Genomic DNA, 25861 nt, shown 5'->3' with positions numbered 1-25861 from the left:
AAGTTTAATGTTAATATTTTTGAACAAAGTTTTAAACTAAAATGTAATACAATAAAAATACTTTTTACAAACTCAAAATCATTTTCATTTATATTTTCCAAAGTCTCGATCATTATAAAACATCTCCAATTCAACTGATTTATAAAATAGTTATTTTTCAATATGTTCCTTTTGAAATTTAGGGCTATCTACTGATTCTCCATCGTTCACATAACTATTTTGTAACATCTCATCCAAGCAAATTGAATTTGATTCTAGCCATTCAACATTTTCTAAAATATCTTGTTCGATTAATCTCTGATGTTTTACGGACCTAACTCTACAAATTGTGTTTTGTTATCTTTGCCACAAAGAATTATTGTGTTTACTTTAACTGTAGTTATTTTGTATGCTTCTGATCTAAACATTGTTCTATTACCATATAGTGAGGCCCAAGATAATAAAACGTTTTTATAGTGTTCAATTGTACGATTTTGTGAAATCACTCCCTTTGCTTTATTATGTGAAGATTCAACTTGATCTATTCCATAACAAATTCCGCTACCTCCTGGAAGGCAACTTCACGGATGCTTCTCTGATCGTTCGGGAACTAAACGAACTCTGCAAGGACTTCCTTCAGCTGCGCAACGGCGGCGATGGCAGCTTTAAGCTCACGGTGCCCAAGTCCTGGAACCTGCTCTTAGGCAACGATGTCACGGAACTTTTGTTTTAGACGTGTACATTTATTTTTCGGTGGTTTCAAATAAATGTTAATCTTTTGGTGTAGGAAAAAGGAGATTGCTGGCCCTGTGCTCCCGGAAGAACTCGCTGCCATGCTCCTGGTGGTCCTGGCGCGTGAACAACGTCTTGCCAAAATTGGGTTCCCTTGCAAGCATACATGCTCCCAGCCAGGCGCTCAGAGTGGGCTCATCAGATTCGTAGATGGCGAACGTGGATTGGAACGGACGCATTTCCAGCAGTTCCTTGGTCAGTCGTTCCTTAAGGCCCCTGAATTGAGCACATCCACGGGTCAGATGAACGTGGTCCACCAGACGCTGTTGCTCCCCTGCGGGAAAGAGCTTCAGTACGAACGCTATCAGTTCCGCCAGACCTGCCTCCGGCTGAAGTTTGCCATTGAGCACGGGAATCACATGGGTGGTGCTATAGCCAAAGGAAAGGATCAGTGCATCGGCAATCTAAAAGGGGAGTCTCTTGTTATAAGCCGAGCACACGGAAATGCGGCGCGGTTGGCCTGTGACCTGTTGATTGCTCCCTGTGAAGTGGTCTCCGAGGACAAGCTGTTGGTGATCCAGTTCTGGTGCAATGGGTTGCACGCCACATCGGCCTTTTCTTGAAGGAACTCGAGCTGCTCTGGAGCGCCTCCTGGAAGGCAAAAACTCCACATTTGTCTTTCCGATCGGGAACTGAACGAACTCTGCGAGGACTTCCTTATGCTGCGCAACGGCAGCTATGGCAGCTTTAGGCTCACGGTGACCCAATCCTTGAACCTGCTCCTCGGCAACGATGTCGCGGAATTTTTTTCTTAAACGTGTATATTTCTTTTTTGGTGGTTTCAAATAAAAGAAATTGCTGGCTCTGTGCTCCCGGAAGAACTCGCTGCCAGGCGCTCAGAGTGGGCTCATCAGATTCGTAGTTGGCGAACGTGGATTGGAACGGACGCATTTCCAGCAGTTCCTTGGTCAGTCGTTCCTTAAGACCCCTGAATTGAGCACATCCACCGGTCAGATGGACGTGGTCCACCAGACGCTGTTGCTCCCCTGCGGGAAAGGGCTTCAGTACGAACGCTATCAGTTCCGCCAGACCTGCCTCCGAGCAGCCAATCATACTGGGCTGGAACAGGATCTCCGGCACGCGGATGTCCTCCACTCCAAAGTGCAGCTGGTAGTTTTCGGCGGCACTTTGGGCCTGGGCGTTGCAATTGCCATCGTCAAAGTTGGCGTCATAGTGATTCAGGATCTTTTCGAACTCCAGCAAGTGCTCGTTATCCGCGTCCGAGTCGCTGTCATCGTTGTTGCGATTGATTCGCTTGTACACGTCCCAGTCTTTGTCATTCATCCCAAAGCCGTCGTCCTCCTCCTCACCATTGGCCTTGCGACGTTTTTCGCTTCTGGCCAGTGACGAGATGATTCGCATTCTTTCCTGAGCGGCGTGGGTATGCCTCTTGGCCATCTTGGAACGCTGCTGCTGGCGGGCTTGCTTGCGTCCAAGCAGTTGCTCCCTTTCGCTATGCAGCTCGGCCAACCAGTCCGCCTGGGATACGCCATCTGGCGGCTTCGGCATCTTGTCCAGCTTCTCCTGCTGCTTGCTGGAACGCGGAGCACTCTGTGCTCTGTCATGGGCACGCTTAATGCGCAAGTTTATTGTGGCGATAAAAGAATCCAGGTCCTCCAACGTACCTATCTGCTGCTGCTGCAGAGCCCGCTCAAACTTGTCCAGCTTCTTCTGCTCGTACAATTGCCTCAGCTTGTTGTAGACAAACAACTGCTGCTCATCCTCACGCAGCTTCTCCCGCTCGCGACGATTCTTGATCTCCAACAGGCGGTGGGCCAGCTCGCGACGCTTCTCATGCTTCTGCTCGGCGGTGAGCAGGGCGTTGGTGGCAGTCACCGCATTGTAGGGCAACTGAATTTTCATGATGTGCTCGTCGTAGTAGTCCATCTGGGCCCACTTGACCAACTCCTCCTTGTAATCCACGGCGATGTGGCAGTGCTCGTGGACCAGTTTCTCCATTCGACTGATGGTGATGGCATTCAGATGCACGGGATACTTCATTTGCATGAGTCGAAAGAGATAGGTGATGATGTGGTAGCCGCCTACATTGAGGCGGCGCACATGTTCCAGCTGAAGTTTGCCATTGAGCACGGGAATCACATGGGTGATGCTGTAGCCAAAGGAAAGGATCAGTGCATCGGCAATCTAAAAGGGCAGTCTCTTGTTATAAGGATGTTAGCTATAAGGAGGTCATATTACCAACCTTTTTCTGCTTTTGCTGATGGTGCTCCCAGCTGTAGAGAGCATCAATGCCGTAGGATAGCGCCGGTACCCCATAGCACTCGAAGAGCAGCTCGCTCATTTGCTGGCGGCAAAAGTTGGGATTGGCCAACGCCTCGGTGAGGACGATCGGGTGATCGATCCTCTCCTGCCCCTCGAATCCCATCTTGGTAAATATGTAGTCAAATATCTGCTCCTGATGATTCCAGTTGGTTATCACGTTCCGCTCGAAGGGGCTCTTCAAATGGGCACGCACTGCCTCAATATTGGTAATGTCGTTGCCCACCTGGATTTCGGCCGGTGTCTCCACAGCGGCCGCCGCGGAGGAACCTTCGGCGGAGCCCTGCTGACTTGCCTCCTTCTTGCGATCCTTGCGCGGTTTGGTCAGCACGTTGCGGAAACGCAACTCCGGCTCCTTGGAGTCGCTCCAGCCCACGCGGCACTCGTAGGATCCATTGTCAATCACCAGAATGCGTTTGCCCACCATCGCAGCAGCTTAATTAAGTAGTTTTAATCCGGCAAACACTCAGTTTCGCTTCTCCTTGATTCGTAAACAAAATGCGGCAGATCCAGTGTTGTAGAGTGCCATGACTTTCCATTTGTACTTGGGGGTGCCCATATCTATGTATAAGGTTCACTTTCATACTTCTTGCCGTTCAGTTCGAACCAACTTTTCTAATAATTGTTTTGTAAAATTATAAAAAATTTTTTAGTGCTACTTTTCAAACTTATATAGTAACAAAAACTTAATTTTTACACAAACAAAAATGATACTAGTGCAATTAATTTCATGTTCTGAAAATAGCCAGGATATGGTAAGTGTTTGGGAAATAGTATCGTAAATTTTACGTGAACGCGGGTGACACGGAAATCTCTTCGGAAAAATGTAGTGTTGAAAACAATTTGATCGACCAAATCTAGAGTGCCTTGACGTTTTATCCATTCGAACTTTTGGGTGCCCATGTCTATAAGGTTTATTTTCTTAGCAGTTTCCAATCGGGGCACATTCATTTTTCTAATGCCTGTTTTGTAAAATATTAAAAATTTTTTTGGTGCTACTTTTCATACTTACATAACTGAAATTTCGCGTAGTCTCACGTAATTTTTACCCAGTCAAAAATGTTATTAGTGAAAGTATTTTCAAGTTCTGAAAATAGCCAGGATATGGTAAGTGTTTGGGAAATAGTATCGTAAATTTTACGTGAACGCGGGTGACACGGAAATCTCTTCGGAAAAATGTAGTGTTGAAAACAATTTGATCGACCAAATCTAGAGTGCCTTGACGTTTTATCCATTCGAACTTTTGGGTGCCCATGTCTATAAGGTTTATTTTCTTAGCAGTTTCCAATCGGGGCACATTCATTTTTCTAATGCCTGTTTTGTAAAATATTAAAAATTTTTTTGGTGCTACTTTTCATACTTACATAACTGAAATTTCGCGTAGTCTCACGTAATTTTTACCCAGTCAAAAATGTTATTAGTGAAAGTATTTTCAAGTTCTGAAAATAGCCAGGATATGGTAAGTCTTTTGGAAACAGTATCGTATAATCCACTCGGGTGTCACGGAAATCCCTTCGCGCGGATCGCTAATTTGTAAACAGCTTAAATTCTCGGTTCAATAACTTTCTCTTTTCTGTCTACGCCTTTACAGGATCCAATATTATTCGAAATAAATGCTAACGATAGAATTTTCGAGCTAAAGCAAAAGCTGGAGCCAGTAGTAGCGATTCCTCTATCTCAGATAAATATTTATACATCTGAAGAGAGAATTTCAGACAAGGAGGTTATTTCGGACGTTATGAGAGCACAATATTCGGGAACGGATGCGCTTATCCATGTATTCCAAGGCAATACTTACGTGGCAAATCTGTCGTTTTACCGGCAGTTAAAGAGAGATGGGCAACCTGTGGAATCGGAGTACATCTGGATTTTGGATCCGTCTTCCAGTAGTAGCAGCGCCGTATCGGGTTTGCGAAGGAATAGGTTCCCTAACTTGGATAAACTGGCAGCTGGCGATAGGTAAGCAAGTGAAAAAAACGAGATATTGCAATAATGATCGTAAGTATCTAATTGATATCCACTCTAGCACAAGGTCGGTGCTATTGCACAACAATCGGCCCAGGTCTGGCATCCTGGTAGCTGCTGATGAGCTCAAATGCGAGTCGTCCTCGAGCATGGAGGAGGAGCAGCCCTCGAGCAGCTCGAGCGTGGCTAATCCGCAGTGCATTGACAGGACAAAGGACTGCTGCCAGCAGCAGAACTGCGGCAAGCCGGATACCCGACCCCCCTATGCTCGAACCATGCCCGAAAACAGGCGCTACGGGTTGGTGGTCAGCAATCTGGACTGCTGCGAAGATTTGGACGCGGAAGCGATGATGGCCCACATATTTCAATTATTTGAATCTTGTAGTATTACGGCGTTACATTTTAGCGAGTGCATCTCGATGGCCAAGTTAGGTTCGAATCTGTTAATCGTGTGCGTGGACGATGAGACCGCAAATTGGGTGGGCGCTGACCACCTCCTCCTTGTGCCCACCCCATTCGTGTATGCCATTTATAAAGTTCTTCGATCTGTTAAGATGTTCATTCGTACTGCCTCTGGTGCGACCCGGCGAGCCCTTGTGCAGCATTTTTTCACTAATGGAGAAGCAGAGCCCGGATCTGGTTACAGATAAGTGGAGTGTCGTTGATCGCACCCCTGTGGATCTGTGCGATCCTGATCTCGTGACGGACCTGTGTCCGAACGAGATGATCGAGCTCTATATCGACGAAGACAGCACAGATCTAATTTCTCAACAGTGCTCCAAAATAGTGTATTTCTGCTGGCACCTGAAGGTCAACTTTGAATGTTAGATCTTCACCAATATCGGATAAACCAGATAATGTAGTAAGTAATCAAATTTCGCGCCCAGGTATGCAGAGTGACCAAAATGACCATCCTTAGCGGTATGAAGGCGGCAATTCGTAACGACGCACGGTCTCATTCGCCCACCACCACCACCCGAGGATTGACAACGAACAGGATCCTGCCCCTCGGCAGCAAACGCAACAGCAACAACCACAGCCGCCTGGAGGAGGCCGTCGTCTCCTATCGATCAAACTCGCAGAATCCGGAGATCACTTGCGAATGGCTCACTGATGCAGAGTCCATTCCACAGGCCTGACATCTTATGAATCTACCTCCACTCCCTACTGCACCACCCAATCGACCACCCACGATAAGCCAGGAGGTCCCGTTCTTCGGCCATCACACTGCACTCGAAGCTGATGAAGCACTGGCACGAAGTGCCGCCAGATAATCGCGAGGAGCTCAAACAGAAGATCCTCGAGTGTATCGTTACTCCTGATATTCCATTGAAGGATACGCCACTGGAAGTAGAGCACAAGTGCTACTGGCCCTGCTTACGTGCAGGCGATGGTTGCATTACCGCCGATGAGAACGAGCTAGCAGATGCAGACGCCGAAGTTCTGTGTGGAAGTAAGAGACGATTCGGCAACGCTACTCATTATGGTCATTCCTCAAGCGTTCAGCTTGGGATTGGTGTCATCTGCTTCCTCTAGCAAGGGATCCAGCACCAAATAGCGCTTATCCTTGGCACACGGAGATCACATCGGAGAGCGCACAGATCTTGTTGCGCACCGCGTCTGCGTGGAGTTCTTGCCGCCGCCGTCGTCCTTTCCTCCTCCTTCAGGTCATCCAGATACGTCTTGCTAAAGTAAATTCGAACCGCGCATTTCGCCAGACTTTCGGACAAGGTAGACGTGCTGAAATTGCGGGCGTTTACTGCCTCCCGGAAACGCTTAGCTTCTCTGAAACAAACAGCAGACTGGCAAAGACATTCTATTATCTTAATATCTATTATTATAATATCTATACCTTATATCTCGGCAACCTTTTAAAATTAAAAAAAATTTTCTATTAAATCAGTTTATTCTTTACCACCTTCCCCTAAGCCCCCGGCCAGCGTCGCCAACTTTCGGAAGTCGGTGAATTCCCAACACTCCCGATTCCAAGAGATTTGCCCAAGCCATGTTCTTTCTGAAGGATAAGTGTCCCAAACTAGACTTAGCCGAGCACACGGAAATGCGGCGCGGTTGGCCTGTGACCTGTTGATTGCTCCCTGTGAAGTGGTCTCCGAGGACAAGCTGTTGGTGATCCAGTTCTGGTGCAATGGGTTGCACGCCACATCGGCCTTTTCTTGAAGGAACTCGAGCTGCTCTGGAGCGCCTCCTGGAAGGCAAAAACTCCACATTTGTCTTTCCGATCGGGAACTGAACGAACTCTGCGAGGACTTCCTTATGCTGCGCAACGGCAGCTATGGCAGCTTTAGGCTCACGGTGACCCAATCCTTGAACCTGCTCCTCGGCAACGATGTCGCGGAATTTTTTTCTTAAACGTGTATATTTCTTTTTTGGTGGTTTCAAATAAAAGAAATTGCTGGCTCTGTGCTCCCGGAAGAACTCGCTGCCATGGTCCTGGTGGTCCTGGCTCGTGGTAAAGGTCTTGCCAAAATTGTCCCTTGCAAGCACACATGCTCCCAGCTAGGCGCTCAGAGTGACTAGGAATGCAGGGATCTAACATCCCAACATTGCTCAAAGATTGTGCACTTTTGCTAGCACCTGAAGGTCAACTTTGAATGTTAGATCTTCACGAAAATCGGTTACACCAGGAAATCTAGTAAGTGATCAAATTTCGCGCCCAGGTATGCAGAGTGACCATAAACGCAGGCCCTCAGTGGTATGAAGGCGGCAATTCGTAACGGCGCACGAACGGTCACATTCGCCCAACGCAGCGAAGAAAACCACCACCACCCGAGGATTAACAACGGACAGGAGCCTGCCCCTCGGCAGCAAACGCAAAAGCAACAGCCACAGCCGTATCAATCGCCCATGGAACCCATCGACATAGTGCGCCTGGAGGAGGCCGTCGTCTCCTTCTATCGATCAAACTCGCAGAACTAGGCGATCACCCACGAATGGCTCACCGATGCAGAGGCCAGTCCACAGGCCTGGCAGTTTTCATGGCAGCTAATGCAGCTCGGCAAGGTGAGTACCCAGTACCCAGCAGGACCTGCGCATCAATGCATCGATAGCCCCGGATATGTACTAATATACTAATGCACCTACCTCCCACACCCACTCCCACCTGCTACCTGCACCCCCCAATCGACCACCCACGCAGAGCCAGGTGGAGCAGTTCTTCGGTGCCATCACACTGCACTCGAAGCTGATGAAGCACTGGCACGAAGTGCCGCCAGAGAACCGAGAGGAGCTCAAACAGAAGATCCTTGAGTCTATCGTTCGCTTTGCCGGCGGGCCGAAGACCGTGCTCAACCGCCTGTGCATTTCGCTGGGCGCCTACATAGTCCACATGCTTGGCGAATGGCCAGGAGCAATCGAGGAGGTGGTCAACAAGTTCCAGAACCACCGGATGCCCAATGTCAGCGCCGATGTGCAGTTGTGGATCATGCTTGAGGTGCTGCAAGCCATTCCTGAGGAGGCCCAGGTTATCCACACCTCTGTCAAGCGGGTAACGCTGCGCGCCGAGATCGGCAAGCGAGTGCCACTCGTTCTTCAGACCGCCGAAAGGTATCTCAAGCTCCAGATGAACAGTGTTTGGGATGCAGAGACGTACAGCAATATGAACCGGGCTGTCAAGTGTGTAGGCACCTGGATTAAGTAAGTTTTAAAAATGTAAAACATTGAATTCTAGCTAATTGAGCTTGCATCTCCACCAGTAATATCGGCTACTCTATTGAGGGATGTGTCACCATCACAGTCGTGCTCCTGGAAGTGGTGCACAAGTGCTACTGGCCCTGCATACATGCAGGTGATGGTTGCATGACCGCCGATGAGAACGAGCTAGCAGAGTCTTGTTTGAAGACGCTGGTTAACATCATCATCCAGCCAGACTGCCCTAACTACCCGAAGACTTTATTCGTACTCATCCAAATGTTTCTAGACTCTTTGGCTGAAATAACCAAAACTGAATGGAAAAGGGAAAATGACAACGAGGACATCATTGTTCATATCTACAGGCTGTTCGTGTCCTCCGTGGAGCGGCACTCCACGCTGCTGCTCAGCGGCATCACATCATCAGATCCGGAACTATCTGTGCTCGTCCATCGCATAGTGCAAGAGATTCTGCACTGCACCGACAAGCCGGGCATCTATCCAGTAGAGGAGTCCTGTAGTACCATGGCTCTGGCCTTCTGGTACATGCTGCTGGATGAGGTATTCGCCATGCAGAACGGTGAGCAGAAGCACAAGTGTTGGGAATACATTAAACCACTGTACGCCCACCTCACCAGAATTCTGGTAAGGAAATCGGAACAGCCGGACGAGAAGTCTCTCGCTAAGTGGAATTCTGATGATTTGGAGTGCTTCAGATGCTACAGGCAGGATATATTCGACACTTTTGTAAGTGGCTTTTGTGGTTATTATATGGCACGCTTTCTTAGTTAATTTAATTTCTTATTTAGATGTACTGCTATGACGTGTTAAACGATTACATCCTTGAGATCCTAGCCGCCATGCTCGACGAGGCCATTGCCGATCTGCAAAGGCATCGGACTCACTGGACAAAGCTGGAGGCATGCATCTATTCTTTCCAGTCGGTGGCCGAGCACTTTGGCGGCGAAGAGTCGCGTCAGATACCCAGGCTAATGAGAGTTCTAGCCGAGATCCCCTACGAGAAGCTCAACGTCAAGCTTCTGGCCACTGCACTAGAGACAATTGGCTCCTATTGCAACTGGCTGATTGAGAATCCAGCTTACATTCCATCAGCCATCAACCTGTTGGTGCAAGGTCTGAACTCCTCAATGTCCGCCCAGGCCACGCTTGACCTCAAGGAGTTGTGCCGTGACTGTCAGCTACAGCTCAAACCGTATGCGGATCCGCTTTTGAATGCATGTCATGCCTCCCTCAACACAGGACGCATGAAGAACTCAGATTCGGTACGTCTCATGTTCAGCATCGGCAAGCTAATGAGCTTGTTGCAGCCCGAAGAGATACCCAAGTATTTGGACATCATTGTAAGTCCTTGCTTCGAGGAGTTACAGGCCATTTGCCAAGCAGAGTCGGTATGAGGCATACTATAGTTCTAGTTCGAATTTTATAATTAGAACTATAGTATGCCTCGTACCCATTTATTTACTACCTACAGAAGACTCCCGCTGCTCGGATTCGAACCATCTTCCGGCTGAATATGATCTCGACACTTTTCTCGTCATTATACACAGATGTGGATGATGAAACAAAGGCACTACCTATTGTCCAACCAGTTCTCCTTGTAATGCAGCGAACCATGCCCATTTTTAAACGTATCGCCGAGATGTGGGTAGAGGAAATTGATGTTCTAGAGGCCGCATGCAGTGCCATGAAGCATGCAATAATGAATTTAAGGAGCAGCTTCCAGCCCATGCTTCAGGATCTTTGCCTCTTTATTGTGGCTAGCTTCCAGACTAGATGCTGCGCACCCACATTAGAGATATCAAAAACGGTGAGATTTCCTGTCAAGTAAGAAGAACAATACTACTCTTTGTTCCAGGCCATTGTCATGTTCTTCAAGGACGAGGGCTGCAAGCCGCTGATGCAGCAGCTTTTAAGGGAGTTTATCCAGCACAGCTTCAAGCTCTTTGAGAGCACTCCCGAGCAGAACTTCTCCAACATCTCCGACACTATGGAGACTTTCTTTGGCTGCCTGTCGCAGGTCGTCAAGAAAATTCCACAAGTCTTGGAGGACAAGACACTGGCCTACGATAGACTGGTCTTTTATGCCCAACGTGACATGACCTTGCCGGAGAGTGGAGCCATCCGAAATAGCATCCAGTTTCTTACCCACTTTGTAATGCAATCTCGCAACCATCCCCACGTCACCGAAGTGGTTCTCGCGACTGGCGAGATGTGCGACACGGCGATGATGTGCGTGGGTTATCTCACGCCGAGATCGCAAGTGGACAAGTTTGCCGACATTCTCCTGGCGATGAACAAGAAATATCCCGCTGAGATGGCCGTATGGATGAAGACTTTGATGGCGACCACCAATTTCCCCACTCAACTTATAACCGACGCGGATAAATCGCGTTACACAGCTCTAATAGTGAAGTGAGTGGGAAATCGATCTACTCTTTTGGGATTCTCTTTAAAGATTGAGCTCTGTAATCCACAGGGAAAAGGTCAAAAAGAGGTTGCTGCAGCGGCATCTGTCTGAGATGGCTATAAAGACGCGAGGACTCACTGAAAAGTTTCAGTGAATAACATTATTGCAATAAATGGCCAAATGACATCTATCCATCCGGATTCTGATCTAGTTTCTTTAATTAAATTTTATTTGTAATTAGGCAGCTCTGTAAATGTTCCTTGATCCTAAGTTTCGCCCCTCTGGCATAGGTTCAATAGCTCTCGACTCGATAAACTTTTATTTATAATTTTACAAAATTACATGCTCCATTTACAATGTGCACATATATTTTATTAAAGGGTGTACAACTCGGTTTATTTATTGTTTTCACTTTTAGTAAATATTATAGTTTTTTTTTATATATAATATAATTCTTATATTGAAAAGTTTGATTTTCACCGTTTCCTGTATGAAAAAACCTGCCTTTCTAAGAGTTACTTTCCCTTTACCTTTCCGCATTATTATTGTTTGCAATTTTCCACATTGTGTATATCTATAATGACAAAAATATGTAAATACATCTCTTTGTATAATATATATTTGTGTCTATAGCTAAACTGAAGCCTTTCGTTTTCTTGTCGTGTACATCACTGGGTAGTGGTAGCAAAACTTTTGATCTGCTTCGTCGCTTTTATCCAGAATAGTTGAGAATATCTGCATTTTTGTCTAACGGACCCGTTAATGACTTTAGAACCAAACGAGTGGCTGACACGGATCCAATATTAAATAGGTATATATTTAGATTAACATATAGAAGTAGATGCTACGACCAGCAAAGTCCAAGTCTGTTGTTGTGAATGAATGGGGGATTGGTGACGATAGAAGGATGCTTAAAAATATATATATATTCTCCTGCTGGTTATTTACTGTGGTTATGGGCCCAGATATTGGCACATTATTTATTTCTTCACGATCTTCAGGATCCTTCAACAGGCCTCAAGAAGCGAAAAATTCCTAATTCCGTTTTTCGATCTCTAGGAATACAGTTTTTTGTGTATGCATGTCGTGTGGATTCTATGTCATATAGCTATGTCGAAGTATGTGGCAGAAGTCGAGGGATATAGTCAATCAAGGTGGTAAACGCCTACGCCTTAAGTTAGAAAATTCAAATTCAACTTTACAATTATATATTTACGTTTTTACTGAAATGGTAAGAGCATAATTAGGATACCAAAAATTATTGCATATCTGATCAAATTTATAGAGCTCTAGTTTATAAGCAACGCTAGCAGCAGCATGCAAATGCAAAAATAAATTATAAGAAAGCTCAACTTTGGCCTGCGATCGAAGAAAGGTAAACTCAAAATACATTCGCAATCAAAATAATAATATAATCGATCTCGTTTGGGCTTTTAGATATTTATTGGTACTATGCGTTTTCGTTATAGATAGGTAATTTGTATGTTTATATAAAGAAATTGGATTGCATTCCGATGCCACGCCCCCACTAAGCCCCAAAATGCTAATGCGATGACACCAAAGCATCGTTCAAAATTGTTTGTTCTAGTTGTGCTGTTCTTATCGGATATATCCTTCTTCTCTGGGCGTGTATATGTATGTGCTTTCTGGCCTAAGTTTGGAGTGTGTATTTGGGTATTTTCTGGACTATGTCCCCAAAGCCTCGGGCTTCAAAGATGTAATATTGGTGGCTTTGTCTGACCAGCTTCCTTGCCTAGCAGTTGTTTCCATCCGGCGGCGGCGTGGTGAGGTACTCATCCGCTCGCTTGTGCTCGATAAGTGCCCTGACGGTTCCACTGTCCGATGGCAGGTCCGATTTCCGGCGCAGCAGCGGCTTGTCCTTGTTCCGCTCGCCCCGAATCTGTGTGGAATGGGAAGGGGTTTGGCAATAGAAAATGGACCCACTAACGGATTATTGGATCTCAACACACTGGACAGGTGAGGTTACACGGAGGTGCAGGGTGATTTTCGTTACGATATCGAGTGCGGGTGCTTGATGGAACCCGAAATCGGACTGGGTTTTGGTGGATCCCAAGGTGCCCAACAGTTGGACAACATTACTACAAATTTTACATCAACTGACCCATAAGTCGAATTATATATATTATAAAGTCCGTTAGAGATCGAATGGGTGTAAGTGTTTTTTTTTGTGTAGGGTCTTGAGTTGTTAACAATGATATTGCGAATCAAAAAGGTACATTAAGAAATTGTTAAAAAATATTCCAAATAGATTCCATTGGTCAATTTTGTTATTTATTTACAGTAAGTATTGTAAAAAGATTGTCTTGCAACCCAGAATTAAATTTAAACTAGACTGAAATGTGGAATTGCAAGAAAAATCGGTTGAGATTTCTAGAGTCATGCTCGGAAATACGAAATATTTATAGAACAAGTTAAAAGTTAAAGTTTTTGAGTTAGAATAAATCTATCATGGAAACAAATGAATGTTACCAAAGGGACACATTCTCATATCAAGAAAGATCACAAATAAGTTGGTGGATGATGCAAATTATCAGTAACTACTTAATAACAAATACTATTAATAGATGGATTCCGCCCGATTTCATATGAGGTGAACCACTGCGCTCAACCAAAGGTGCAAGCCAAATGTTAGACACCGGTATAAAAAGATTTTGTGTCGTGGGTGGATTCATGGATTCGTTTAGGTTGGCAGACAGTGAGGTAACCAAATAAGTTGTAAATAAATAAATAGACAAAGTTAAAGATATACAAATATGTATTTTTTTTAATTGACATGAGTGTGATTATTTTAACAGACATTCGTTCGATTAGAATTAGAGTTGAACCAGAGTGGGCCTTGGCTGGGCACAGCTCACAGCTCACAGCAGACACCAAGATCACACTTGGCGGATTAGTAGTTGTTTAGTGTGGTTAGTGTGGCAAGTGCCTGTCTCACCTCTCGGGGCTCCTGGAGCGCCTGTTTCTGGGGCGGCAGCGGAGGCGGCGGCTGGCGCGCCTTCTGCTCGCTCTGATCGTAGGCTAGATGTTCTCGCTGTATTGATCGTAAAAAGCCCGGTTGTCGCTGAGCGGCAGGCAGTCATTGAAGCGGCCCGCCTTCGTCCGTTCCGGGTTGGTTTTGACCAGGCTCTCCACCTGCTGCCAAAGCTCTTCCCTTTGCGACAGCTTCTCACGCTCCCTACAAGGAATGGCAAAACAACATGCATTAGTTATTAATAAGGTAGAAAACTATGTTAAAATTCCGCCGAATTGTCCGCTATCAGCGACAAAATGTACTCGTTGTTCCAATAGTACAACGCTCGCTCGGCCACCTGGAAATGTGGCGAGGAAACGCATTTGGCTATCTGGCGCAAAAGCGGCACCATAACCTCGTTTAAAAACATCACTTCCTTGGGACTATGCGTCTTAGGCCAAAATTTAAGCAGGCTTCTGCAGAAATTAATTAAGAAATATATTTCGTTTTATAATTACTTTCTTAATGGGGTTTTCTTGAAATCCTTTATTCACTTGATTACCGCCTCGGATAAACTAGGATCCTTCTCCAGGAACTGCACCACACAGTAGGTGAGCTGCGGATGGTAGACTGAGAGGCTCTTGGCTTTGTGCAATGGCAGCAATACCTTAAGTAAAAATTGTTTATGCTCCTCTTTCAGCGGTAGAGCAAAGCCATTAATAATGCTGCCCAGGATTTCCAACAATTCGGCTATGCCATTATGATACTCTGTTTCATAAATAAATCTGTGAAAATAAAGGGTTTCATTTAGCAACAAAATAATATTAGTTTCTTTTTTTAAATCAAGCCCACCTTTAAAAGACATTTTTGATCTGCTTCCTAATAAATGCTCTCAAGCCCAAAAATTTTCCATAGATGCGATGTAAAACAGTCTTTAGGAAATCACGTTCACGTGTATCCTCCGAATCGAAAAAATCCAATAGTTGTAATACAAATCGATGGTCGATAAAACGTTTAGCCATGTTTGGTTGGAAATCCGGTGACTCCAAGAAGCGCAAGAACAGCTCGTAGACAAGTTGTAGGTGCGGCCACGACGATTCCAGCGTGGGCTCATCTTCCTCCGGATCGAATTCGGCGCCATTCGGATTAGAGGATGGCGGCAGCGTTCGGAAAAGGTTGACAGCAAACTGGTAAGGCCAAAGGAAAATATAAATGTGTGTTGTTAGCTGAAAAGTTAGCATATTAAGTAGCAGATGTGTGAGCTAACCATGTTGATCGCCTCCGGGTAAATAGTTTCGGTGATGACGCCATTTTGGTTGGTGAGGAAGTCGACCATTTCGTGCAGGGCCGCACGCTTCACTTCCTTCCATTTGAGGTCGCTCAGCGGCTCGGAGAAGTCCAAGAGTGTGCAGCATTGTCGGATCTTCTGTATGAACAGCTCCTCCCGTTCACTGGCGGCCGTTTCTAAGGGAATACAAACAAAAACACAATCAGTCTACAGACCATCACATAATATGTCTTCTATAATAAAGCAAAAGAAATGAATCTTAATACAAAGTATATATAAAACGTACAACTCTACTACTAAACGACCAACAAAAGCAGGCAAGCGAAACTCAAAACGAAAGTAATGAAAATCAGAAAAAAGGATCAAGTAGTTCAAGAAGGGCCTCAAGGCCCAAGGGCAATGGGATGGGGCATCTCCTCCCATAGCCATTGGTCCGGAGCCACTTTGGATAGCAACCTCGCAGTGCAGGCAGCGCCAGGGCAACCGAAGCGGTGGGTGGCGAGTAGAACAGATTCCGGTCGCGAGCCCTTCCTGGACTGCCCGTCAGCTGTTGCAGCGTCTGAGGCTATGCCTGGAGACCCGCCGGATGACCTCCTGGAGGACCCGGAAGTATGTCACCGTTCTGCCGGATGCTCAGGCTGGACGTGGTCACCACCAGGGTGAAGGCGTTCGATGGCGCCAAAACTGCCGATGGCGCGGGTGCGGCCCCGCCATTGCGCTGGCCAGTTCCCAACGAGATGCTAATGCCGCCCACCAGATTTTGGGCCACCGTCGGACGCAGCTCCTCTGCGAGCATATCGCTGATTGTGGAAATGGCAACGACGGCGGCGGCGGACGACGGCACCACCGGCGTGGCGGAGGATGAGAATGATGAGGAGGAGGTGGCCGCCGCTGCTGCCGCCGCCGCAGCACTGGTACCCACATTCTTAGTGGCATTCAGTAAGTTCTTAATGGCCGCGGCCGCGCTCGCAGGTGACTGGAGGATGAAGTAGCGATGAAATGAGAGCAGAATAGTTTTTTGGATTTTCAACTTTCGGTTCGTTCAATTGGGAAGCAGATTGTGTGTGGTTTTAGTGAAATGAAACTGACTGACTGGATTATCTTTAATGAGGGCCTAATTTAATTTAAATTTAATTTTACAAACTCCTTTAAGTCCAAGTAATGGGTAAAAATTAACAAAGATTGCGTTAAAGATACCACAATCTGGTTAGGTAAATGAAACATTAAAATCCATAGATTTCTTTAAGACAATTACAAGAAATAGGTATAAATTCTGGTTGGTAATAAAAAGTTATGTGTCTGTAAACACATTTTCTTTCAAATTTTTCATTCATTCTGGTAAACTTTGTACTCGATTTCTTTAGTTAAACATAAAAATTTACACTTTTATCAAAAAACAATTTACTTTTCAAGTTTTATCTGAGTTCTTCTATGAAAATTTTTTTATATCCTAAGTATCCCTATACCAAAAGATAATTACGTCAGTGAAAGTTTTGAAGAAAGTGTCATATCTGTGATTTCGGTGCTGCGGAAGTGGTTACGTGTGGCGTATTGTGGATTCGTTGGGTGTTGGGTTCGCTGAGTGTGTGTAGGCATAACCAAGCTGCAAACCTTGCTGGCGGCGATGGAGCTGGCTGCGTTGTTGGTGGCGGTGGATGAGGAAGCTGATGGGGAGGACGCAGCCGAGGAGGAGGAAGCGGCAGCGGCTGCCGCCGAAGCTGCGGCGGATGTGGCCGCCGAGAAGTGTTGCGCCAGAGGGGACACTAGCGAGCTGCCAGTACTCGTGGGGCCCGCTGTCGTCGAGCTACCCACTCCAGTTCCCGATCCGGAGGATCCTGCTCCTGCCGTATTCTTCGACATGCCGTCATTCGAGGATAGCGACAACGAAGAAGTGGATGACTGCGATCCAAACGGCGAGGAGGCTATTAGAGCCGCTGCCGCCGAATTGGCCCCACCACCGTAAGTGGCCGCCGAGGATGAGGCCGAGGAATTGGCCGCCGCTAAGGCTAGCGAGGATGAGGCCGCCTGGGAGAGCGATGAGAGGGCCGAGGGCGAGGAATTGGAGCTGGTGGACGAGGACGAGGGTGAGGAGGATGTGGTGGGTGCTCCTGATCCGGCTGCCGATGCTCCGGCTCCTGCCTCGAGTGGCTGCTGCTGCTGATGCTCCTGACCCTGCTGATCCCGATCCTGATCCTCCAACTCGTCGTCGGCCAGCTGATCTAGGCCACTGTGAAACGATGGCGACTTGGGTATACGTATGCCGAGGGCATAATACCCGGCTGCAATGGGCTGAGAATCCTGCTCCTTGCTGGTGGATCTAATGGCAGCCGGTTTGGATTGCTCCTGTCGCTGTGTAGGATGTTGCTCCTGCTGATTCTGCTGCTCCTGCTGATGTTGCTGCTGTTTGGGCTGTTTGAGCCCGTTGCCCGTCAGCAGCATAGCACCGAAGACCATCTCATTAGTGCCGGCACTTGGTACAAATCGGCACTCGGACTTAAATCTCGATTCGAAACGCCTTTTTTCTTCAGCCGCCCCCGCCGACCAACAACAACACATGAGAAACACTACACTAGAAACTCAATTTGGGCACGCTAAGCATGAAACTATAGAATCTGTAATGGAATTGCAATATAGATAATGGTTTTAGATTAATGCCAAATGCGATTATGCGTTGATTGGAACATAAAACGAAATGATATGCTATGGAAATGAAAATGAAAATGAACGACAACGCCTCTGGTTAAAAGTTTTCTATTTTCCCATTATAGTGGGCTTAAATAATCTATTAAAACTTACGATTTGAAGGGAAAACAAGGAAGAACGCTATAGTCGAGTAGCTCGACTATCAGATACCCGTTACTCAGCTAAATAGAGATATGCAAGTAGCAAAGCGAGATTAAAATGCGCCACCTACCGGCGGTATACAGATTTAAGCGTTATGGGTGTTAGAGTGGGCGTGGCAATTTTTTTTTTTTTACCACTCGATAGGTTTGACGAGACCAATACATTTCATTAAAATTTTTTTATCTAGCATGAAAATTGTGGGCGTCACAGGTTTTCGCGGCTTGTGGGCGTTAAAGTGGGCGTGGCAAACTTTTTTTTGGGTCAATCGATAGGTATTGATGAGAACAATAAATTTCAGTTAAATTTTCTATCTAGCATCAAAACTGTAGGAGCCACAGTTTTGGGCGATTTGTGGGCGTTAGAGTGGGCGTGGCACAGTACTGAAACAAACTTGCGCTGCGCAGGAATCTCAGGAGTCTGCGTGCCTAATCCCAGTATTTTAACTCTCATAGTTTCCGAGATCTCAGCGTTCATACGGACAGACGGACATGGCTAGATCGACTCGGCTAGTGATCCTGATCAAGAATATATATACTTTATGGGGTCGGAAACGCTTCCTTCTGCCTGTTACATACTTTCCGACGAATCTAGTATACCCTTTTACTCTACGAGTAACGGGTATAAAAATCGGCGGAAAGGAGAGGAGAGCAATTAACTAGGGGAACGAATATTTTCAACTAATATTTAAGTTTTTGGTGCTCTCGATGTTGAACGGTCTTGATACGGTTCTTTTTTGTTGCTTCGACTGCTGCGCCAATCGGAAAAAGCGATATCGAGAGAAATTCAAAAGAGAGAGGGAGAAAAAGTGAGTGGGTGGGTGGGTGATTGGGAGCGGTAGAGTGGGAGAGAGCCACAACCTAATAAAACAATAATATTGAACAAGCAAAATGTGTTTATTCGATTCGTAAGTCGAAACCGCCCAATCAATTAGCGGAAAGGTAAGCGAATAACAATTTTACGATATTAATAATACACAGAAAAAAATCAGGTCGGCTTAAAATCGAAAAACATTAGTAAAAAAATGGAAAATTCACATTTTTATGTGACGTGATGAGAGATGATTTAATAGAGTTCTATACTATTTTATTTCACCGAAGATAGGAAATACCCTTGAAAAAACAAAACCCGAGTTCAAATACAACTGCTGATAACTGATTTTTTGATTTTTTCAACCCAAGAAATATAGATTCGATATTTGCGTATTAAATTGCTAAGATTGTAAAGATCTTTTTATGATATGGGAGTTCTGGTATATGTTGCTGCAAATGATGTGTAAAATAATTGCAATAATAATTTTCTCCGGTTTATGAGAGGCTGCGAAGAGAGCGCATGTGTTGAAGTTTCGCAGATGGAGAAAGAGAGCTTGCGAGAGGTGTAAATGATGCGGCTGAGGATGTGCGGGTGGGCCGTGCGTCAGTGTTGCCACCCACCTAATCAGACGACCTTTGACCTTTAACTTTCGCGTACGTGATTAACAAATAATAAACAAATTGCAACAGCTGAGCGAAATTAACCAAGCGCCGCTAACAAAAGCTTCTGAGATCGGCTCGCCGACGACTCTTCTCAACAAACTTGCAGATCGGATTCTATTATAGTAAGAACCTTTTGTAAATTCTAATTTACTGAGATCTTATTGACTTTTTAATAAAAAGATTTTATATATATGTAAATGTTTTGTAGATTTAGATGGCATGGCTAAATTAATGGACTTGCTTAAAAAACATTCAATAAAAATATTTTAAAGAATTTTCTTTTAACAAAGGAAACAAAAAACAAAGAATTATATATTTTTGTTCTAGGAGTTGCAAACATAGAATTTCAAATAAAGTTTTTAAAAAGTTATGTGATTTTCAAAATCAGTCAGACAGGAACCCTGCCTCGAAAAGTATGCTACAGTAAACAGGCCAATTACAATCCTATACAACCGATCTGCAAATTGGAGAGACATCCAACTTATTTATTAGAAATACATATATTATAGAGTAACATATCCTTTTTGGCTTACTCACACTCGTTCAGGGGACTGAGGGCCGTCAGTTCGCAGTTCTTGGACGCATTGTATCGGGCGCTGGCCTGGCGTTTCTCCTTGCGAACAAGCGGGGTGCCGGTGAGGTTCAGACCCTTGGTGATCGGCGTGGGCGGCGGTGCATCCCGCGGTGGAGTGCTGTCCTTGTCTTTGTTAGCCTGCAAGTGCGCACAATATCCACCTTTATTGTTATCTCCATGTCAACGGTTATGGCTTATGGTTAGTAAATGAAAAAATATTTGAAACAACGAATGCAAAGTAATATACACAAATGGTCGTAAAGAAAGCATACTCAAAACGTAGCACTTGCAAAATCAGAGCAAAGCAGATGGGGTCCTTCGTTGCCATTGCGGCGATCGCTTTTACCTTGGACTGGGCGAATGCTTGACGCCTAAGACGAGCTGCCTGTCGGTGTGTTTTAGTCTGATTTTAGTAATGCCGAACATTGAGATGTGCACTGGGTCAGGGAGCTTGGCGGTCGGAATTCGGAGGGCTTTCCACACACATATTGGATTATATTGCTGGCATCTACCAGGTATCAGGTGGTGTCGCAATCTCAGATTTTGCGTTTATGTACATATCATTTCCAGGCACTAACATATAGGAATTCTTGCTGGCAGTTTCAAAAAGCAAAGTGCTTGCCTTGGTTTTTATGGTTAAATTTGAAAACAGGCATGTGAATTTGATAGTATTTGTAAATATGGACTCTATATAATGGAGCCAAACAATTTATAGTTGGCTTTAAAATGTCGAAACTAAAAACCACAAATCTTTGTAATTTATAAAGATAAGGATTTGTAAAGTAATTGTAAAAGCAATGATTAATACTGCCGTTATTATCTACACAATCGTCGTACTTGAAGTAATTTGTATATTACCCATAATCACTTTTAAGATAAGGCGATTTAAAATTACTATTATAAAGCAAAAAATGTAAGATGCTTTTTAAACTTACAAGTGTAAACACTTCTATTGTAATTGAATTTTTTCTTTAAAACTGAATCCAAAATTTAAAAAAAATTAAAAATGCCCGATAATTACTTTTTTTTTACCAAAAAAGGCGAATTGGAAGTGGGGAACAGGGGAAATCTGGTCAATCTAACTGGAATCGTGCGAAGGGTAGACAAAGGGAAGGGTGATAATAACACACAACATTTGTACAGATAAGATAAGATAAAGTCAAGGAAGTGTTGTGCTCCATAGAGTGCCAATTACACACATACACATACAAAAAGTACGAGTAAGCATTGTTCTAAGATTTACGTTTATGCCAAAATAACGGTAGGCATGCATATAGGGCGACAGGTGAAAGAGAGAGACAGAGATAGAGAGTGAGTGAGTGGGGGAGTGTGGTGGGTGTTGGGTGGTGTTTTTGGGGGGACAGCTACTCACCTCACTGCTGATTGGAAAACCGCATCTGGTCGCCACAATTGGTATGGTAGCCGTTGTGGTTGTGGTTGCTGCCGCCGCTGTTCCAATTGGTGGTATTGTTGTTGCTGCTGCTGAAGTTGTTGTACTTATGTTACTGATACTCTCTTTGATACCGTTAGTGGCCGATGCCGGTATGACTATGTTGTTGCTGATGCTTGTGTTGTTGTATGTGGCCGTTTCGATTTTGGATTCTGCCGCTGAAGCTGTGCTTGTTGTTGTTGCTGTTCCTATTGCTCCCACTGTTGCTGTTGTTGTTTCTGCTGCTGCTGCTGGCGCCGCTGCCGACGTACTGCTCTTTGTTGTTGGTTCTAACGCCTCGTTATCCATAATATGCAATCGGTTCTTTTTTTGGGCTCTTTGGATGTGCTCTTCCTTTTTCTTGTTTTATTTTACAAAAAAAATTCAAAATGAAAACCAGCGATAAACGAAAAAAAAACCTAAACAACCGGACAAACAAACAAATACAACAGCCGGACCGCTCTCAATTGATTGCTATCTGAAAATTATATTTGCACTGAAGAGTGTTGAAAGAAAGAAATTATGTCATGAGTTTACCGTTAAGCTCATCTTTAAAAAACCCTAAATTGAAATTATATAGATCAATTCTTTCATCTGAATAGTCCGATGTGTCAAATTTTGCTTCAAGATCATTACATTAAAAATCCTCAGTTTTTATTGTATAGATAAATGAATCAGTATCCATATAATTTAAGAGTAACTTTTCCTGAAACTTTGACTTCATATACTGATAGTGAAAATCATACATTTTCCATTTCGATGTCTAAAATTGCAAATCCCAAATACATTGGCTTATTAAATAGAACGGACAACCTTTTCATTTGAATTGCATAGAAATTATCATTAATTTTAGTTGCACTATGAAAATTGCATTTTGAAATTAAAGTTTTGGCACAATGTGCTTTTCGTCCAGTCTTCATGCTATCCGGAGCTTCCCATGCAAATTAAGTTTCTCACTAGTGAATTGAGTAAAAAAATTTATTTTTATTTTTAACAATCACTTATTCACTATTACAATTTTACAATAGGTCGAACTTATTTAATTCACTGCTCTTGTATTTATTCTCGAATATTTGTTCTGCTCGATTCGGATCTCAAAAACGGACTGGCTGCTCTCTAGTTCAATGATCAATAATCAAACCTCGGCTTAAGAGATTTTATCCCCAAAAATTGATAAAGAGAATGACTCAAGAGAGTCGGAAAATAGGATGATGCAATTTGCCAATTAAATTCGAAGTCCAATCTTGGCCGGAAATTGGTGTTTACATTAGCGGAGTTTAGGGACCGCTTTGGGGATCTTTTTGTTTACGTTAGCGGACTCGGGACTCGCTTTGGGGATCTTTTGTTTACGTTAGCGGACTCAGGGCTCGCTTGGGTCTCCGATTGTTTACAGTATCGGTTTGGATGTTTACAGCATCCGTTTGATTCGGACTGCGTGAAATTGATCTGGGTGGGAATGATTTGGAGGCCTGCTTGGCAGAAATAGCTGACCACGGATTTATCTCGGGTCTGTCAGAGTTCTTTGGAAATTAGCTCTCGGCTCAAAGTTGTTTATAAATTGGGTAAGAGCCCCTAAATAATGTGTCATATAACTCCCCCCATTCTAAATTGAATCGTCCCGATTCATTGGAACTGTTGGGTATATTGAATGTAATTGATTGGTTAATTCGACAATGATATTTTCTTCTAGGGTATTTTCATTGTCGGGTGTATTATTTATCTCAATATCGGAAATATTGCTTTCTGGTTCGATTTCTATACGAATTTGCCATGGTTTGAATATTAAAAATTTTCTGAATTTGATTATAATCATAATAATTAAATATATTAATGCTAATATGATTAATATTAACGTAATTGGTATTTGAGTTTGTTTAATTTGAATAAATGGATTTAGTACGTTAATATTATCAAATGAGAGTTCCGAATCATTAGATATAATATATTCGGATATTAAAAAATCTGTATATTTTCGAGCTGTGATGTATTCCAATATCTTATTGTCTACATTGGTGTAGGAAATATTATTAATTATAGAGGTGCCATTAAAAGTAATTAAATATGACCCATTTAAATGAGTGTCATTAACCGTATTTTCTCCATTTACAAAAATGGCTCCATCTTGGATTACATCTACTTTTTTATTTTTTTCTCTGATTTTGTTACAAAAAGTTTTTTCTCCATTTAGTAATCTGGTGAAACAAGAACCTTCTGGGTTAAGTGTGCAATAATTGTTAAATATTTCTGTCTTAAAATTAGACATTACATAGTACTTATTTCTACGTTTTGCGACGTGATTATCAATTAATAATTTTCCATCATCATGTGAAATGGATCTTGAATTGTAAACGTCACAGCGATCGGTAATAATAGGGTATTTTATGTAAATTATAATAAGATCTTGATGCAAAGCGATTTTAAATTCAGATATATCTAAAAGGTCTGTTATAACTACAGGTCTATTTTCGTGTTTATAAATTTCTTGTATATCGTCGTTGTTTAGAATTTTAGTATTAAATACATCGATTTTGGCGAGTGTAATTGTGTCCATTAAATTCATAAGATCGTAAGTAAGCAAACGCAGACGATATTTTCTAAGCGGAATTTCTTGATCTTTAAAGGCTGTTTTGAATTCTTCAGATAAAGATTTTATCTCTTTAAATATTTTAGAATTAATAACGTATTGATCGTTATTATTTTGTATTAAATCATCGATTTTATTTTGAACAGTTATGAAATCATCATGATCTGGTGTTCCCGCTATCCATTTCCAAATAGTGCCTATTTCATTAATGCCTCTTTTCGATCTACTGGGTATAATTTGGGAGATAAGTATTTGGATAATTTTTAAATCGTGGGATATTTCCCAAAGAAAATTGTTGCTGTCGTGACTCTTCAGAAATTCTGTTTCAAGATTAATTATATCTCTATAAAGACTTATATTAGTTATATGAAATAAATCTGCGTATGATTCATAAATAAGAACATCTTTGGTATCCTTGTAAAGAAGGAAATCATGGTTCGTGTAATCCATAATTTCGGATTTGGTTGTAGCTACCAGCAGTAATAAGTACATTATTGAAATCATTATCTGTAATTTGAAACAAATTATTTTATATTATCTTTATGAATCGTACGGTTTCTGTTATTTATAATAACTTTATTAGGGAGATTTTCCTTAACTACTTGTTTTTTGTATCTAGAATTTAGCTTGTTTCTTTCCCCATGTTTCTTTTCGTAAATTACCTCTCCTACGTGATAATTCTTATTTTGTCTATCTTTATTGTGGGAATGCAACATTTTCTCTTGAGCTTGTTGCAATAATTTAGGCATATCTTCGTGTTTGATTTTATTAAATAGTATGTCAAAAGGTCGTTGGTTGGTTATTGAGTGAATTGTTAAATTATATTTTTGTGCTGCTTTAATAATAATTTCGGAATAGTCAACTAAATTAAGCTCATCTTTAATGCAGCGAGCAATTTCTGTTAAAGTAGAGTGTGCCCTTTCTATTTGTCCGTTGGACGTACTATGTCGAGGATCTGCAAAGAATAGAGATATCCCATTTCTTTGAGCAAAGGATTTGAATTGGGATGAAGAGAAACTTGGTTCGTTATCTATCATCAACGATTTGGCTAATGGAAATTGTTGTAAAATTTCTGAAACTTTATTTTCTATATTTAGTTTGTTAGGGATTTCTTTTACGACCAAATATTTCGAATAGGAATCTATACAAGTAATGAATATAAGATTTTGGGCGTAATATATGTCAAGATGCAAATTTTCACCTTCTCTTTCTGGAATAGGCGCTTGACCGATAGGAATCTGTACTGGGTGTCTGTTGTATTTGTTTTGATTGCAGATTGTGCAATTCTTTATAAATTCCTTAAGCTTTTTGTATAAATTAGGCCAATAATAGAGTCTAGTTATTTGCTTATAATTTTCATCAAGCCCTCTATGAGCTCTACAATGAGTTTCTGTGATAATCACGGATCTGTCTTCAGCGTCTTCGACATCCTGGACAAATGTCTTAGTGTATAAAAATGTATTTATAAAATTGTCTTTAAGTGGTTTTTGAATTCTATAAAAATCTTCTAGAGTACAGTGAACTCCTATTGTTATATTGGGTGGAATATATTCTCTTAATATTGATATTAAATTTTCTGGAGTATCATACTCTATTATATGTCTAGT

General features: G+C 43.1%; 3 protein-coding genes and 2 pseudogenes across 3 annotated transcripts; 2 read left to right on the top strand and 3 right to left on the bottom strand.

Annotated features, from left to right (window-relative positions):
- Positions 1 to 701: 701 nt before the first annotated feature.
- LOC139354675 (actin-related protein 5-like) lies at positions 702 to 3531 on the bottom strand. Its single transcript, XM_070998918.1, has 3 exons — positions 2975 to 3531; positions 1803 to 2916; positions 702 to 1090 (listed from the first exon to the last, which is right to left on the bottom strand). Exons 1-3 carry the CDS (start codon positions 3476 to 3478, stop codon positions 750 to 752), a joined length of 1959 nt encoding a protein of 652 aa, XP_070855019.1. The 5' UTR covers positions 3479 to 3531; the 3' UTR covers positions 702 to 749.
- Positions 3532 to 4235: 704 nt separating this feature from the next.
- Positions 4236 to 7868, top strand: LOC139354668 (uncharacterized; annotated as a pseudogene).
- LOC139354669 (importin-13-like) lies at positions 7735 to 11292 on the top strand. Its single transcript, XM_070998910.1, is given in 7 exon segments — positions 7735 to 8037; positions 8174 to 8670; positions 8730 to 9411; positions 9474 to 10073; positions 10157 to 10492; positions 10541 to 11097; positions 11162 to 11292. Coding segments are annotated over 7 exon segments (2913 nt in total). The 5' UTR covers positions 7735 to 7881; the 3' UTR covers positions 11247 to 11292.
- Positions 11293 to 12511: 1219 nt separating this feature from the next.
- LOC139354667 (uncharacterized) lies at positions 12512 to 17820 on the bottom strand (annotated as a pseudogene).
- A 3392-nt stretch (positions 17821 to 21212) lies between these two features.
- LOC139354677 (antifreeze protein Maxi-like) lies at positions 21213 to 21979 on the bottom strand. The gene is made up of 2 exons (XM_070998919.1): positions 21614 to 21979; positions 21213 to 21218 (listed from the first exon to the last, which is right to left on the bottom strand). Exons 1-2 carry the CDS (start codon positions 21977 to 21979, stop codon positions 21213 to 21215), a joined length of 372 nt encoding a protein of 123 aa, XP_070855020.1.
- Between the last annotated feature and the right edge of the window lie 3882 nt (positions 21980 to 25861).

Source organism: Drosophila suzukii, unplaced genomic scaffold (genome assembly GCF_043229965.1).
Source record: "Drosophila suzukii unplaced genomic scaffold, CBGP_Dsuzu_IsoJpt1.0 scf_13, whole genome shotgun sequence".
In the NCBI taxonomy this organism is placed as follows: domain Eukaryota; kingdom Metazoa; phylum Arthropoda; class Insecta; order Diptera; family Drosophilidae; genus Drosophila; species Drosophila suzukii.
Note: the sequence above shows the minus strand (reverse complement) of the source record. Positions and strands in the feature narration are given on the sequence as shown.

Bases quoted from the DNA above. Each gene is read 5' to 3' on its own strand.
- LOC139354675 (XM_070998918.1), bottom strand. From the start codon at position 3,478: ATGGTGGGCAAACGCATTCTGGTGATTGACAATGGATCCTACGAGTGC. The intron at 2,917-2,974 runs GTTGGTAATATG...CTGCCCTTTTAG, and splicing joins ATCAGCAAAAGCAGAAAAAG to ATTGCCGATGCACTGATCCT. The intron at 1,091-1,802 runs GTCTGGCGGAAC...AGCCGGAGGCAG, and splicing joins GATTGGCTGCTCGGAGGCAG to GTCTGGCGGAACTGATAGCG.
- LOC139354677 (XM_070998919.1), bottom strand. From the start codon at position 21,979: ATGGATAACGAGGCGTTAGAACCAACAACAAAGAGCAGTACGTCGGCA.